Source organism: Eleutherodactylus coqui, chromosome 10 (genome assembly GCF_035609145.1).
Source record: "Eleutherodactylus coqui strain aEleCoq1 chromosome 10, aEleCoq1.hap1, whole genome shotgun sequence".
In the NCBI taxonomy this organism is placed as follows: domain Eukaryota; kingdom Metazoa; phylum Chordata; class Amphibia; order Anura; family Eleutherodactylidae; genus Eleutherodactylus; species Eleutherodactylus coqui.
Window position 1 is genome coordinate 27,962,503 of NC_089846.1, and position 17,889 is coordinate 27,980,391.

The following is a 17,889-nucleotide window of genomic DNA, read 5'->3' on the forward strand; positions in this document are numbered from 1 at the left end:
AAACACAACTATATAGGTTTCTCAAAAGGAACCCACCTAGAGTGCCCACATCATCTCCAATCGCTTCGACGACAAAGTCAGCTGATTTTCCAACCACACCGCCTTCCAAGCCAGGACCCCATGCCCGTACTTTTTGTGGTCCACATTCCATGCCAACCTTAACCTCAAATGGACTAAAGACAAAAAGGAAAGTTTAAAAAAACAAACAAACAGCAGTTTGCATCATCAGCCAGTACACAATGAGGGCACATCTCCAGAACAGAGGGGACGGGGCTTTTACCAACCTTTTTGGTATGTTCTGTCCTCCCCAAGTGATGGTCACCGTGTAGTTTCCAGGAGTAGTTGGAAAGTATTCAAAATAATAGACTCCATCTCCCAAGTCCTTCTGTTTAACACGTTCCTCATTTCCCTCTGTGAATTACATTACACTCATGTAAAGCACTTGCAGAGTACGTTGGAGCCAAAGCAAGGGACGACAAAGTTACAGAACTGTTTGGACACGACTAAAGCTTTCCTCATTGTGCAGGATTTAAGGAGTTAACTGCAAGGTCCAATTCTGCCCTTTCAGATCGAATGACCCGTTGGGTGCAGATACCCGACAGATCATCCCAGCGATAGTTCTTGTGCCATTACACAGGAATGAGCATCACTAATGAATGGAGGTGGAGTGGGCCGAGGAACGTTCTGGCCCACCTACCTCCACAAATTAGAAATCATTGATAGATGGACTAACCGTCTACATGGGCCGATACGTTGGTTCCGTTTTCTGCATTCTGTTTTCCATTGGTGGCAATGTTGAGAAAAAAGTTGGACAGAACGCAATGGAAAATTGACACATTGATAGCAAAGGGCTGCAGTTTTAATGCGCATCTAGTTTTTTTTTCAGTTGGGCTACTGCCATGGCGGAACCGCTAGACTGAAACAAAACACGCTTGTCTGAACACATAGCCCAAAACACAGGTCTACCCTTTAGTGTTCCAGCAATGAGGAACCACCAATGGAGTTGTGATGCTTGCAGACCATGTGGATGACTATGGGTTGGTTACACAAATCTCAGATCACCTGATTTTGTAGACTCAAACCTGATGAAGGGTCAACTCGCGAAATTAAAGATGGCAGACTAGGCTGATAGGCTTTTTCTGGGTATTGAAATTACACCCATGCTTTTACCATCACTCAACCACAGCCATTAGGCGCAATACATTTCTTCTAGGGTGAACCTTTGATTGCAGGTCACTTGACCTTAGATTAAGCAAAAATGTGTTGGACCAAAACTTTTTGATCTTAGTTCAGCTGATCAGTTGACCTGAACCAGGATCATGGTTGGTGCCAGCGGCTCGGCTCTAGAAGAATGAATTCTTTACGGAAGATAACGCAAGTCAAAAAGGAGGCACAATCAGAAGTCTCATGCCCAACAGTAAGTCTTACTAGCAAGTACAAGTCACTGCTGTAGTACAGCAATTGTTCTGTATATCAAAACAAGTAAATCTAAAACTAAACTCCTAATAGACAGTGGAAGCCACAGCTTTTTGGATAAGAAAAAGGAGCATTATCTGCTGGATTAATGAAGTGGGTAATGCCATTACCCCACCTCACACAAACCTATAATGTGAGAAACTTCATAAACAATTGCATTTAAAATGGTCCTTAGATTTATAAGAGGTCACTGAAACAGAGTGACATTTCTAGTTTATATAGGCGCTTCCCATAAAAGTTCTTCCTTCCCAAGTTCTGTAATTCATAGAGCCACCAGACAGCCGCCAACTACAGAAACTTGGAATTTGTTAAAGGTTGCAGCTAAACCCTACGGGTCATGAAGACAAAGGAACTTCTGACAAGACGGCTGCGTAACTGAAGCAGTCGTATTGTCCTTTATGGCAGCTAGGTCATTCTAACTAGGGGATAAATAGGCAGCCTGATATTTCAACTACCAGCCAGGAGGGGGCACCTTGCCAGATGCAAGCCTCATTTTCATCCAGTCCCTAGAGAGATTGTTTTACATGTACAGCTTAAGAACTTCAATACCAGAGGAAACAGCAGGCACACGTCCCAACATCTTACTCACTTGGTCCCTTGACCACAACTTTGAGTTCTCCACTTCCGGCTCCTTTGGTGTAGACCTTGAAGTCTGCAGTCTCCTTTACACGCACACCCTTTGGCTGCAAGCCACGGCCCACAGCGCGACAGGCGTTTGCATTTGAAGCTAAAAACATCAGGATTGTAGAAAAACACGACTTTAGAACTTTAGCAAAAACACTTGACAGGAACAAAGTTTTGTTTAACCGAAAATACTAGGATTACGAGTTGTATGGGATGTGGATAGACCAAAAAAGAAAAAAAAAGTGTAACTGGTTAAGAACATAAATTAAAAATAATTTAATCACACAACCCCCAGCACACTGCATGCAGATATACCGTAAATCCTTCATGTCCCCCAAACTAGCAGAGAGGACACTGTAGCAAGAGACAGGAGAGATCCAGCAGGCTGGCCACCAGATGAAGGCATGAGGGAAAGAAAGAAAAGGCAAGACGTTTCTACAGCAAGAAATCGGAGGGTACCAGACAGAGCGAAGTCACCAGGCTTAGATAACAGGGGTACACCCATGTCCGGCAAGCCATGGTGGAGAGTAGTCGCCCCATTTTAGAAATGCAGCAGGTGTAACCGTTGCCTACAGGCGAAAGAACTAGCACTAAGCCACCGTGGACGGCCAGAAGACATTACGCTCTACAGAAAATTCGTAATTTGTTTGAGTAAATGTTTAGTTAAAGAGTCAATAAGACTAATCATACATTCATTTCACATTATAACCAAACACGTGGCATATACGGGTGCGAAGCAAACTATGGCAAGCTAGTGTAACAGGACAAGAGGAAAACTTTTTAAAAAGGATATGGTCCCCTGCATTTGTAAAAGACAATTTAAAAGTATGTTCTTATTTGTCATATCTATAGGACGGCAGTCTGGAAGATGTGGGACACGGTATGCCAGGAGTCTTAGCCGAACATCCCTTTAATGGAAGGCCATTGTACCTCTTCGAAAGTATTTGCCTGATGTTCAACATAAGAATCTGCCACTTGTGTCCATAGGTGGTGTGAATGCAGGGTGGGCTACAATACCAGACAGCCTATGAGGAGGTTTTTGGGGATGCAACACCAGTGCTCCGTGTGCATCAGGTAGTAAGACATGGTGGGGCCATCTTGGTCTGTCAAGACCACTAGATGTCTGGATATTTCTGTGCATTGACAATATGAGACCATTTCAGATGACCGAGTAAGACAATATACCTCAGTCCTGAAAAAGGACTGTTCAAGGTTATAAAACATGGCTGCTTTCTTCCAGATACAGCAGAACCCCTGTCTGTGGGATGTGTCTGGTATTGCAGCTCAGCTCCCATTCACTTCAATGGAGCCAAGCTGCAACACCACACACGACCTATGGACAGGAGTGGTGCTGTTTTTTGGGGAGAGCAACCATGTTTCTCTTGGACAACTTTAATGTAGATGTAACCACTTCAATTGTTCCACAGTTCTAGTGTGCAGAAGAGGACGGTGGGTGAAATACTTTGAGGCTGCTGAGGGGTTAGCAGTGCTCACCTTGACCAATGTTAACTGTGTAAGCGCTCTTGGGAATTGGTACTCCACCAAATGTTATATGAATGGTGTAGACTCCTTCCATGGTGGGTTTGTAGGTGCAACGGTACGTGCTGCTACCCTTATCTTCCAGTTGCATCTCTGCTGTATCCTTCCTTCCATTTGGGTCCTGTATTATCACCTCTACCGCACCAAGACCTGCACCTAAAATAGGAGGGGGAATGGTGAAAACGGTATTGCAGAACTTTGGGAAGGGGGGGGGGGGTGGGGGGTCCAAGTAAAAAGTCTGACGTTTCTACTGTAATCAAATTCTGAAGCATATTAAAAAGGCAAACTAATATTGCTACTCAATATTTTGAGACATTTGCAAAAAAGTGCAGTACAATATTAAATTATGTGAATCTTCATAACTTGCCAGATGGCAAAGAAAGTGCCATTTTAGTTTGGCAACCAAGTACAAACAGGTTATGATACTTTGTGCTCCGACCCCTGAAAATGCAGCCCATAATCAAGAAGAGATTGTTGAGGGCTGAGTTGGATTTTCAAAAAGGAGACAGCTGGTTTAAATAAGATGCCCTAGATTAGGAGGCCTAATAAATTGGCTGGATTAACAGCTTTCAACAGTGCCATATGCATCAAGTCACAGCGGAGACTACAGCTGCTTCAATGGACACACAAGCAGAAAAAAAAAAAAAAAAAAAGGACCAAGATTACAAGTTATTCCCTCTTCATTGAATAAAGAACTTGCTGATCAGTGGGGGTCTCCCTGCCAAGACCCCTGACAATCTTGACAGCTCCTATCCTATGGACGGGTGATAAACATGTTGTACCAAGATTGCAAATCAACTATGGTGTCAACCCCATCTCCAGCCATTTCTCCTTACCTGCAGTGAAGATTTCGAAGAAAGTGGTTTTGTTTGCAAAGTTTCCGACAGGCTCCAGACCAGGGCCCTGTGCAGTGACTTTACTAGCATCCCCTTGAGCCTTGTCCACATTCACCTCAAATGGGCTCTTTGCAATATGCTGTCCAGCAAAGAGGACAGTAACCTAAAAAGGACAATGACGTTAAAGTCAATACATTAGTGAGAAACCGAAGTGTAGCTATGAGGATGTAGCGGGGCCATCGACTTGCCTTGTGTAAGCCAGTCACTTTAGGAATATAGTACACCGAGAAGGTTCTGTTCTTGTCATTGTTGGCAGTCACTTTAGCCTAAAAGAAGGAATTCATCTGCATGAGGGGCTGTGGATCTGCTTTACGAGTGTCAGCCATTGACTGTACAGAACCCATTTAGACAATGCAGAATAGTTGCAAGATAGAGCGGTTTCTCACATAAGACATCTTACCTCCTCCCTGTGTCCGGCAGGATCCTCCACGTAGACTATGACCTCTCCAAGCCCAGCGCTGATGGTCTCTACAGTGAACTCGGCACGCTTCTTCACCATGTTACCAGTTGGCTCAATTCCTGTGGAAAGTTAAACATTTTAATACCAAGGGAGCGAAGAATGAGAAGTGAAAGACAGCCCTGATTTTAACCAAAAATATATAAAAATTGCACCTGGCCCGTAGGCTCTGGCCTTCTTGGGGTTCAGCTTGGGTCTGAGTGGAGCTCCAGGCTTTAGTTTTGCTTTTGGGAACTGAGATAAGTAGGTCATGACTGAGTGCTCGTCTACATTTGGGTCTACAATTTCCTCAGGAGTGATCACCTGTAGAAGATAAGCCACACATAAGCCTATTTAAGGAAATATTTGACAGTAAAGCTAGACGTAGACAATAGGATTTTTAAGTATAAGAGGATTAGTAGGTAAGTGACTGAAATGTTAACTGAACCCACATGTAACCTAGTCTACACGCAAGACCACAATATATCTGTATGCAGTAGCGCACGGATGTGACCTGTTATCCTAAAACCCATCCCTATACTTTCACAACTTAGAAGTTATGGAAAGTGCAATTAGTTGTGCTTTATACGTACAGAATAAGATTAGGGTTTTTTTGCAATCGACTGATAAAACAAAACTCTACGCAGCTAGATGAAGACTGACTTCTCAGCCCTGTGTTCAACTAACTGCATAGCAGAAGAGGAAGTTCCAGCTGTGCCTGCACTGTTCTCTATTGCAGGCAGCGCCATATAACAGTGTAATAAAGCCTGTTTTAATATATTGATTTTTACATACCAATTCCTCCTGTGCCCGCATGGACCCAATGCACTCTCAGGGTGTCAGTGTATTGAGTGTACAGTACCATGTCACAACCTGATGCCCCGAGTCCGGAAGGCAGTGAGCTCAGTGAAAGGGAGAAGCAGTTCTCAGCAGAGAACAGCTTCACCATACACAGTTCCGGGAACAGAACACCAGTGCAGAGATCTAAAAAGCAGGCTTTTATAGTTCTAAAGAACTGTGCTTGTACTAGAGACAACAGGTACGTCTGGAGCTCCCACTTCTGCTATGAAGTAAGGAGAAGATGGATTTCTCAACCTCAGCTATGCCGCTAGGAGTTTTATTTTTATGGAAAGTGTAAAGAATAGGCTAATAAAACCTATTGCAAAAAATGCTTAGAGTCACTTAATCTGCACATTAGAATAAAAAGTGTTAGGCTTTAAATGTGCAGGTATTTTGGGTTAAGAATAATTTAGCAATTGAAGATTTAACCAATAAATAAAAAATCCATTTGGTTCACAAGTATCAGTGTATAGCAATCTGTAGAGTTCTGTGTACTAGCAAGTCCATCAATAAGCTTGTCTGATGGCTCAGTTTCCAGCCCCTCTCCGCTCCTAAACGAAGGTGTAAGATTTCTGACCAAATCAGAGTTTTTGTTTTAGACACAAGTCAGCTTAGAAGTTCATGCAGGAGAGGAGAGCTGAAGACGAGCCATCAGGCAAGCGCAGTGATGGATTTGCTAGTGAACAGCAGCATTCTGCCATGTACCAAGATATATAGAAACCAGTACAAGTTTAATAAAACCCTACAGCAAGAAGTAATTTGCAACCTAAAAATACCCCAAGAGGTGTCCATAGGATTTAAAACATTGTGCCAACAGCAAGAAGTGAACAGAAGAACTGAAGCAGGAGACGATACGGCCCATTTGGTATGGAAATGATCAAATTAAAGAGGGTTAAACACGGTGGCCACCTGACTAGCCAAGAATAGACTTGAATGAGCAACACCTATATAAGGGGGAGGGAGCCATTTTACCTGAGGAATTCCCAGCCAGTCATCGGCCTGTTGCATGGCTTCACGTGCGTTGTCCACCGGTTTTTTGGTGTCCCAAGAGTCCCAGTCGGGGCACAGACCTAGAAGAACAGAAACCAGTATAATAGTTTGTAGTCATTTACAGTCTATCACCATAAGGCACAATCTGGAGGTGCACACACTTACTACTGTACATTAGTGATTACTGAGAACAATGAGGGACTTGCTGCCCATGGTTTACCCAATTAGATGACATTACAACAACGAGAGGCTGACTGGTCTCTGCATTAGCCTATCATCGGCTGGTGTATGTGCAGAAAGACCAGGCCACAACAAGTTTGGGAATTTTCATACGTCACACTTCCCAGGTTACCATCTACTCTAAAGCCTATATTCACTAGAATGACAGCAGAGCCAGTGGGCATGTCCCATTCAAAAACACTAGTTTTCTTAAAGCCAATTATACACTAAGATAGTAGTATTTAAAGGGGCTGTCAACTACTGATGGCCTATCCTCCAGATTGGCAGGAGTTTGTTGCCCGAGTCCACTGCCAATCAGCCGTTTGCCAGCCCAATGTACTTGTGTACTGAACAGAGTTCTGCAGGGAGCACACAGCTCTGTTCTTACTGTAGTGACCAGGCTTTGTACTGCAGGCAAGATTCCCATTCATTTCAATGGGAACCTGGCTTGCAATACTAAGCATTGCCACTACAGCAGGAATAGAGCTGTCCGCTTATTGTACAAGTTAGCCTTGAGTACAAGCATGCCAGCTTGGCAAGCAGCTTGATCAGTTGGGGCCCCAGGAAGCAGACCCTCAATCTACTATTGATTACTAGTCCTGAAGAAAGGCCATCACGATTTTACAACCTCTAAGGTTTCCTATTCTTGGCTCCGAGGCCTAGAAGTTGCTATGAACAATCTGGGGCACCTACCAGGAGCGCAGCTATCAACAAGGGCACCCAGAGCTTTGCCACTTTGCCAATCCTTGCTGAAGTTGGTGACTGGTAGCTGAGGCAGCTTGTTCTGGATCCATCCCAAGAGCCTCTGTTTTGGTGTCTGTTTCTTGGCCTCCTCATCTTCCTCTTCATCCCACATTGGCATGGAGATTGAATAATGCAGAATAAGGGTCCAGATAAGACCCAAGATGAGCTTGAGGTTTCCATCCACAATGGCTTTACTGTCTGCATAAGGAAAAAAAATTAAAAATTAAAAAAGTGCAATATTCAACTTTTACCTCTAATCACAACAAATACTCAGGAGGTTGTCAGCCTGCATTCACAGCTAGATATACTTGCAGGTTCAGCATGTGATTTGCAGTCAGCCTCCTCAAGACGGTACACAAAGCTCAATGTTTAGTCTCAGTCGAGAAGATTCTTACATATCAAAGTGATAAATCCTGTCCAAGACCCCGGCTGGTCTGCTTCTCTGCCACAATGTAAACCATGTCTGACCTTGGTCAAAGGCTCACCGGATCTAACCACTTGTATACCAGCCCAGTCTAAAATTAAATCCGTTTACTAACCATTTGTCAGGAAAATGCTTTGCAATGAGTTTTCCCCCCTCTACCAAGAGGCAAGCGCCCAATAAATTGTACCCCACACAACTAGACCATGCCGGCGGGCAGCGACGTGTGGTCGTACTACGGGAAACTAAGGGAACATGGCAGATGTGCCACAGAAAATGCAATGGAAGAAGTGCATCAAGTGGCACTTTAAAATCTGCACCAAAAACTTACCACAAAGTTCATTAACATAAAACAAGCCTGCTACAGAAAGGGTTTACACTACAAGTTTACTTGAGCTAGTGGATTTTCTTCCATAGCGAGAACTTTCCTAGAGTCTCAGGCGCATTGCTTGTACTGTAGCTGTCAATTTGCATCGGGAAAGTCTTCAGCTCTTTGCTACTTAATATCATATCCCCACTGCTAGGAAGGAAGGAGTGGAAGCGGGTTCTAACATTCAGCCAAGAGGTCTCCAAACAATAGCTGTCATTACTCAGAGGTATTGCTCTATCTCCCTTATTTACATACTACCCAGAGGAGCATGGATGGCCTTATAAAGACCCATTTAGACAATGATTATCGCTCAAAAGATGTCTTTTCAGAGATAATCAGTGTCATTTACAGCACAAGATGATCGCTCAAACGTTGAGCGATCACCTTGCGCTCTGAATGGAGGATGCAGAAGACAAGAGTGGACGCTTTTCTTCTGTATCCAGCTGTTCTCTGCTCAGAGTACTCGGCTGCTATACAGCTGAGCACCTTGAGTGGAGGATGCAGAAGACAAACGGGGTTGTCCCCACTTGTCTTCTGCATCCAGCTGTTCTCTGCTCGGAGCACCCGGCTATTATACAGCCGAGCGCTCCGAGCAGGGTATGGAGAACAGAGCTGGATAGCCGTTCTTCAAATCCAACTTGTGATCAGGGAGCATGATACAGCTGAAACAATAGCATCAGCTGTATCCTGCTGCAATTCCCTGATAAGGCTCATCGTTTTTCATCATGCTGAAAGACAACGATGAGCGACCGCTTAATGAAAACTGCACGATGTTAGTGCAGTTACAACAATTAGCGCTCAAAAGATGGCTTTTGAGCAATTGTGTCTAAATGGGCCTTAAGTCTCCTCCCTCACCTTCTTGGTGCTCCCTGAAGAGAGGATTCCCTCCAGACTACTTTAGAACATGGAGTTCCTCCCCAATAACCCTTTTAATACAAGATTCAATGCAGCAATTAGCCGTTTTCCGCAAGCTCTACCAGGCAGATTTGCTAGAAGATGCACAAACTATATATTCTTCCATTCCTATACACCGTCCCTGTATGACAGAGCAACTCAAATAAACGGCTGTCTATGGAACGAGTCAAGTCAGCGGGACATTTCCAGCCACGAGTTAAGACAAGGCAGCCAAATAGGCAACTATCAGTACCTTTATAAGACAAGGTCAAACCTTAAGGAAGGACTTTCACCGGACGGAGTATTCTGCGACAGTGTTGCAGAATACACAGCAGTTCAGACTTTAAGGCCAACATGCCAAATTTGAAAAAACACAATCGTGCCATTCCTGAATTCTGCAATGCTAGCTGCAGAATTACGTCAGATTTCGTCCCATGTGGAAGGTCCCTAAAAAGTCAGGTCATGCAAGCACAGACTATACAGAACTACAAAATCTTTCAAATACACCCCTAGAAAACCATGTGTTCATGGAGCAGACACCCAGCCAGACCCCAAGTGGGAGGAGGGAGCGCACGCCGGCGTCCAACATCCACGTTTAAGGCCTACTAATTGTTTCCAGCTATGCTTGGAAGGGGCTTTCCTCTGCAGTCAGCCTGCAGCATTGACAAAATGCATGACGCAAGCAGGCCCTTTGCTTAATGCATCTAGCACATGCATATATGGAAGCCAGCAATGAAGGTCTGAGTTTTCGATAAGGAAGAGGGGGGGGGGGGGGGGGGAGGCAGGAGGGTCATGTCTTCCAGAAGTCTGCTGTTTTAAGTCACAACTGGGATTCTGACCAAAGTCTCAAACAAGCCGGGTTACAGAGAATAGGCTGAAGGAGCCAAGATGCGAGACGGTAACATCTAAATTACAAAAGCAAAACTTTACTGCAGCCCATTCTTCCTGCATTGAAACTTTGGGGGTACTTAGACCCCGTCACAATTATGTCAGGGGGTTGTTTGGAGAAATGCATTAAAAAGAATAGTTTGGAGCCAATACAACGGGTACCTACCTTCCTCGGCAACTCAACGGGATTCTGTCGAAAAATTGCCAGACGGTGGTCATCTGACTGAGACCAGCTTCACTGCTTGTTCTCCTGGCATCAGCACTCACATCCTGGGCGCCATATCAGGAGATTAGACTGGCGACACCGCAGACTCCGAATGGCAGGCAGTGGTCATTTGACTTCTGCCGTTAGAAACCATGTGACCTGCAGCGCTGAGTGCCAGGGCCGAGGAGGGCAAGTACCAGCTTTCTTTTAAGTGATTTGGCTCTAAGTTTTAGAAGTGAATTTCCCCTTTAAGAAATGCATGTGCATAAAAGGTCACACCCCATCTACTTAAGGTTCCTTTCAACCTGCCGATTTGGCGTTTGAATGAGTGAAGGACGTCAGTTTGCTGGTTCACTTGGGCAGCCGGTTTGAACTAGCCAACATGTCAGTATGGAGAAGTCGAAATGAGAATGACGGGTATTTAACCGAACAAGCCGCTTTTCATGCAGGCATAAAAATAATGAATTTAATTGGTTAGTCGTTGGCTGCATTTACAGTGGTGTAGAGCAGTGTTCTCCAACTCCAGTCCTCAGGGACCGCCAACAGGTCATGTTTTCAGGATTTCCTCAGTGTTGCACAGGTGATGTAATTATTGTCAGGGCCTCAGACATTGCCACAGGTGTTCTTACCATAGGAGATCCTGAAAACATGACCTGTTGGTGGTCCCTGAGGACTGGAGTTGGGGACCCCTGGTGTAGAGCCCTCACCGCTGAATGCTCCTTTAGGCCATGATCACATGCAGCAGATTCACAGCAGCATTAGAGGATGAGTTTCAGAGTCATCCACAAGCTGCAGGAAAATAAAAGTTTATATACATTCTATATCTCCATCTGCAATAAATGGTACGGATTTTAAATATACAACAAGTCCTCCTGCGTATTTTCAGTGTAGACTGTAGTCCTTCAAAGGTGGGTATGATTTGCCTGAAAATGAGCATTTTCAGCTGTCACCATGTGTGAACATATCCTTAGGCTAGGTTCACACAGGACAGCTTTGCTGCGGAATCTGTGTGGATTGTCCGCACGCGGCTCCTACTTTTGCAAAAGCCTCGTCAACACGCTGCGGCCAATCCATTGCAGGAAAAGTGTGTGGAAATGGCCATGTGGTGTGGAAATGAAAGACGCAGCATGCCCCCCAACCCCCACAGTGGCTTCTCTCCTCTATGGGTAGAGATGGCCGCAGAAGAAATGCAGGCGGCAAAGCTGATCCAAAACACGCAGCTGCATTTTTCCAGCAGAATTCTCACGGATTTCTGGTGTGGCCAACCCGTGAGAATTTTGCGGAAAATCCATTCCATGTGAACCCAGCCTTATAGATCTTACAAACATTTGTGTGCACCGGTCAGTTTATAAAAAAAAAAAAAATTTTGTATAGTACCAACTTATTTCACAGTGCTTTTAAGTAGTTTATTAACCCCCATCAAGCTGGGGGCTCATTTTACCAACCTCGTAAGGATGGCAGGCCGAGTCAACCTTGAGCCAGCTACCTGAACCATGTGGGGATTGAACTTGCAACCTTCAGATCATGAGAGCTTAGGACTGCTTTTCTGCTGCCTTAACACTGCCACACAAGGCTCATGCTTGTGGCAGTATGAGACAGGGGCATACAACCCAGCGGCGGCTCCACTTGTTCCCAGTTACCCTTCTAATCAGTATTCCTGACCGGCCATACAGTCCGGTAATGCCCATTGTACCATCTAAAGTCTCCTGTTACCCCTTAGTTCAACAGTAGCTGCATGGCAAATGTCATCCCTACAATAGACAAGGAATTCCCTCAGCCGGACTCCCACTGACCCAAAGCAGAGCCAGCGTTCTAGAGAGTTTCTGTGAAGGGTCACTGAACAGAAGACAAGAGGAAACGTCTGAGATATCTGACTGGTGAGTTCATGAGACTCCACAATATAAGATTTTTCCCGTATAAGGCCTGTGCTACTGAATTACATGTTCTCCTGCTGCTCCTGTGGAACAGGCCCAAAGTTTTCTTCCGACACCCAACCTAAAAAGTTTCCCAGGCTCTGAGAACAGGACGGTTTGCCATGTAGCCACCAAACAAAAGATTAACGAAACAGGATTCAGAGTTAAACTCCAGACGGAACAAAGTCAAAAAGATGTCGAGTGAGACTCGTAGTTCGAGACGACACTTGTGGGGAAATGCCCATAAATCGTAGAACACAAGACAGGGCTGGACAAAGTCCCACAGGTTGGGTAGGCAAGGTGTCTACAAGTCAACTTGCTGGTTCTCTAACGGAGGTCTAAAAGCCATTACACGTTAGTACTAGTATACAACAACCTGAGGATCACCTAATCGACAGAGCAGGTCAACTGGCGCTTGTTCCTTTTGTTCACATGGAGGATTGTTGGTATGGAAGGGAGTGAGGGGGACTAGGGATCAACAGTACATCCTGTATGGCAAGAAGTTTTATTTGGCAACACATCTCCATATTGACACTGGGCGATGGGCAACAAGTGATAATGACCACACGAGAGGCAATCTGCACTCACAGGCCCATTGGGGAGCAAGTGTTTGGGCCCAACCGGCCTATGCAGAAGGATCTTAATGCTAACCCATCAAGTCAAATAATGCAGCTGCTGTTTACAGCACCAATGGGGTGGTCCCGGCAACTTTCTTGGACCTCTGAATAACAAAGGGTGAAGGGGGAGAGAGGAAACACAATGACAGGACTGGGGACCTGTTCTTGAGGTCAGCAGGGGTCTCAGCAGTTACTTAGATTCTAGTAAATCCCCGTTAAACCTCTATGGGTTTTCCATGCATCAGACTATGAGCTGGCATAGATTTGCACTATAGTTTATACCAGTTTTGGGCATAATTGATAGCAGATTTGCTAGTCCTTGGGAAGCTGTGATTGCAAAGAGGGGGGGGGGGGAAACCCTGCTAAATCTCCTGCACTGCAGCACCCCTAGCATGAAGCTGCAGCCGACCCATTGACCCGAGCAGTGCAGAGCAGGTGGCTGGTTGCCTCTCCGTACAGGATGCCAATGGGTCACCGTCTAACATCAGGACCATTTTTGCAGTTACTCTACTTGTGCACTGGATACATCCCTGCGACATACTTCCTGCTGAGACTTGTTGTCCCACAGCTACAGAGGATCTTTAAATACATCTCCACACAGTTCTTGCACAGACCCCTTTAACTTGCCATAGAAGTAAGCCACAACCATTCACATTATACCCGGAGGCTGCAGAGGAATACCTGGCGTTCCCTACATCCCATCCAACTGCATTTACTACAAGTCTGCATCTGGGAAGCGCCTGCTTGCAAGCCCTGTCTCCGCTTACTAGTCAGACCAGAGGCAGAACTAGCCATTCCCATACTGCAGCCTAGGTCAGCGGTGCCCAGGTAGGTGCACAGTAGGACGGGGCATATGTAACCCTGCTTAAAGCATTGCAGTCAGCATTTGAAGGGTTAACCTTTACTAAGGAGAGTGAAGGAATGAAGACATGATCAGTAGTCTGAGTCAGAGGGTCCGAGGCACGGCCCTGGATCCCCACCCCTTCTCAAGCCATTGCCATGGCTAGCAGGCTTCTCCACTAATCGCTGCAGTTTCCAACATTTTTTGGCCATATATGGCAAACACAGCGAGGAGCGGCGGCCAGGAATCTCCCTCCCTCCTGTACAGTTTGGGGGATGGAGCCGGGAAGGAGATGGGGGGGCAGATTAATGGTCCCAGCCCCACTTCCTCGCACAACAAGAGCCTCCAAAACAAACGAGTGAAATCATATGTTCCTCTAGTAAAAAGTCTGTTCTGCTACACAGCAGTATATGAGCTGTGCCAGGCAGTCAACGGGCATGCAGTATCTGGCACTGCCCACCCATGCCCAACGGCATTCACTGGCCAGGAAGGAGAGACACTAAATAAATCCCACATGTAACAGCATGCTGAGAGGAATCTGCAAGGAGGCGACTGCCCAGTCACTGGCCTTCCATCCGATGCCAGGGTAGTACTAGATGGAGGGTACACAGCGTGGCATTGTTCAACAATTAAGTATTTGCAAAGTTTCATTAAACAATGCCATGTGCCGAGATCTTCTGTTTGCAGATCCATAGCAATACATCTTTCATTCATGGGCAGGAACAAAAAACCCGGTAAGGGAAAGTTCATATGGAGCGGAAGATAGTACTGATTGTCAGCAGCAGAAAATCTGCATCAAAAACTGTCAAAAAGCCACATTCGTACGGATTTTGGGCTACCTTAAGGTACCCCTAGGCTAGGTTCACATGGGGCGGATTTGCCGCAGAAGAACCGCTTGAAGAGTCCCCAAGCATTTTTCCGCAGCTCTTTTTTACTTTAAGTACTGCGTACTTAAGTGCTGATTTTGCTGCGTCCATGGAGGCCATGGGCAAAAAAAAGTGCTGCGGAAAAATCCAAAAGAACCGACACGCAGCAAATTCTTAAGCCGCGCCGCAGCTGCATTGCGACACTGCAGCAGAGCGGAAAAATTCCACCCTCTGGCCAAAAAGCTGTTCTCAAAAACATTTGCACTGCATATGCAGAGGTTTTGCCGCAGTGCAGATATGCAACTGCAAACCTTAGTAAAACCGCAGCAAATCCACACCATGTGAACCCTGCCTTAGGCCTCCCTCACACAGGCATTCCGCGAAGCACTTGGACGATGGTGCGTCCGACAGCAGCTTTTAGTACTCATCGATGGAGGTGCGCTGAAGAAAAAAAAAAAAAAAGTTTGTTCAAAAATCACCGTGAGCGAGTGGCTGTCTGAGAAAACCCTTAGAAAACAATGGGAGCACTGGGGAACAATTACTGTGGTGCTGAAACCGAAGCACCATTTTTAAATGCTCCAATAGAAAATCAGCATTGCAGTCACATGCAGTTTGCATGGCGTTCTAATATAATGCATTTAAATGCAGCTTATTACGGGGACCACGTGGGAGTGGGGAAAAAAAAAATTGATTAGAAAGTGCAGTGAAAATGGCAGTTTTTCATGCACAAAGACATGAAAATAGTGAGGCTGCCTGTCCATGGGTGATGACCCCACTCTGCAGCGCCGGCATCCACGAGCAGAGAATCGTGGCGATTCTCTGCTTGTGGGATTCAAGTTGCGGCATGCTGCGATTCTCCACAGTGAGCCCGTTAGATAGGCTCATGGAGACCTGTCAGCGATATTCCTCCGCGGGTGATGAGGGGGAAGAGCTAACAATATTCCACCTTGGCCATGCACAGGGGGCCTTAGACTATCTAACGGAAGAAAGGGGCAGTTTCACGAACCAAAGATCCCTCACCCATGTGATTACAGCCTAAAGCTACGTCACCAGCGCATACCCCTTCAGTATATTAACATTAGCGGAATTTATGCATTAGCCACAACATTGGCGCAGATTGACGTGGGTCGGCAGCAGACTTTGGGCTCATTCAGAGCGTTAGAGTGCTTAACGCAGGTAATCCAGACGGAACAGAAATGGGGTTATTCACATACGACCAAAATGGTCCCATTTTGATACTCATTATGCACGGGAATAGCCCATTAAACTCAATGGGACTGTGTAGACAGTTATTTAGCATGAAATTAAGGCATATTTGAGGGTTTGCATGTGCGAATCTATCATAAATATGAACAAAAAAAAAAAAAAACACGAAGGGAATATGTGAATATCGGGTCAGTGAACACTACGTATCTACGATACAGAAGACTGCATACGCCCGTGTAAATAAGCCCTTCAGCTAAGAGTATGCTGCAGATCTGTACCAAATCCCCTACGTGTGGGCATACCTTCCAGAATCTGAGTGTTGCTCAACTGACAACTCCCCAAGTGCCAGGGAGAGCCCACAGCCGTGAGCAGCAGTACTGCCTAGATCTTACATAAAATCTTTAGTTTAGCAGCCCAACCAAGGATGTTACATCCCCTTTAAGCAGCCATTAGGGAGTATTTACAGATGTTACTTTTTCATGGTTTTGCAGCACATTTCTGTTAGCCCACAAAACCACAGCGGGTTTCACAAGAGTGCGGTCTCAGACAAAAAAAAAAAAAATAGTTTTCTGAAGCCATCTACTTCTATGTGTATTTCCTGTCAGCAGGTGCCATGGTCACAAAGATGCCCCTCTGCTCATCACACGGCACGCCCTTGAGAGCTCAAATCAAGTCCCTCCAAAAGACATGTGGTGCCCCTCATCTAAATCAGACAGCCTGCAGAGGCTCTTTCTTCAAGGGGGTCCATCTGGAAAGATGGCCATTAACGGTGGCCATGGACAACAGTAAAAAGAACACTGGTTCAGAGGACCATCATCTTTCAACTGCCCATGCTGGGCATGGTTCCCACAAACACCTGTTAAGAAGCAGTGGCCCCATACCCATTAAATCATCCAATCCAGACAAAGTTGGCATCTTTGGATCTTCATCGAACATAGATGGATACTTATGTTCAGCCACCGTCACACATGAAGACATCACTGCAGGCATTCCGCAACACAAAAAAGAAAACTTTAGTGGCCAAGTTAGCATTAAAATGCTGTGGATTTGGTCACGTTTTTCTTGCAGAACTGCTTTAAGCTTTATAGTTCTGCAACAAAATCCACTGCAGAGTCTCATTGGATTTTGTTGCAGAATTTCTATAGCCTTTACAGTACAATCCACATGGAGGGGCCTCAGTTGCCCGTGTTAGAATCTGTCCCGGGCAACTGAGACCACTAAAGGCCCCTCCATGTGGATTGTACTGTAAAGGCTATAGAAATTCTGCAACAAAATCCAATGAGACTCTGTAGTGTTTATGGTCCATACGAAGGCAGACTTAGGAGGTTCTAGTGAAAAGTTATCCACCATCCATGAAATGACCCCCCCCCCCCCCCTCAACAAATAACCATATCATGTGCACCACAACTATTTAATGCTACTACGGGCAATATAGTTTGTGCTCGGCTGTCTCCAGTTATCACATTGCGGTGAATGCTCAACTGCAACACCATTTCTTCAGGGTCCTTCGACAGCCCTGTTCTTGTGGTCAGTTGGGGGCCAAACAATCGTACCCCTACAAATCAGATAGGGAATAACCCCTTTAAGGCTTCATCCTTCTGCAAGTGCTGTATCAAACCCATACAACTCCTGCTGTATAGCCCAATAGCCATTTAAAGGAGCCCCGATGCTCGGCCACAAATTAGTAGCATTTAGGCCGGCTGCACATGGGTGGATTTGCATTGCGGAATCTGGAGCGGGCATCCGCCTGTGGATTCTGCAGCAGATACCGCCCATAGCATGCCATTTCTTCATGAGCAGAAATGGATTGCAATTTTCTGCGTGGAGGAGAAAACGTAGTACGCTCCATTACTGTGCGGATTCCACACGGATGGCTTCCATTGAAGTAGTCCGATGTGCAGCCC

The 17,889-nt window shown here is 45.6% G+C and overlaps 1 protein-coding gene across 4 annotated transcripts in view; it reads right to left on the reverse strand.

The window, feature by feature from the left end:
• FLNA (filamin A) overlaps positions 1-17,889 on the reverse strand; it is a 116,011-nt gene that overhangs the window by 24,264 nt on the left and 73,858 nt on the right. For all 4 annotated transcript variants that reach the window (XM_066580722.1, XM_066580720.1, XM_066580721.1 and 1 more), the window contains exons 3-12: positions 7,714-7,962; positions 6,784-6,881; positions 5,148-5,295; positions 4,936-5,054; positions 4,724-4,801; positions 4,476-4,638; positions 3,595-3,795; positions 2,066-2,203; positions 285-411; positions 37-173 (exon numbers count right to left, since the gene is read on the reverse strand). In XM_066580722.1, the coding sequence (XP_066436819.1) occupies positions 37-173; positions 285-411; positions 2,066-2,203; positions 3,595-3,795; positions 4,476-4,638; positions 4,724-4,801; positions 4,936-5,054; positions 5,148-5,295; positions 6,784-6,881; positions 7,714-7,962 (1,458 nt within the window). The remainder of the gene's footprint in view (positions 1-36; positions 174-284; positions 412-2,065; positions 2,204-3,594; positions 3,796-4,475; positions 4,639-4,723; positions 4,802-4,935; positions 5,055-5,147; positions 5,296-6,783; positions 6,882-7,713; positions 7,963-17,889) is intronic.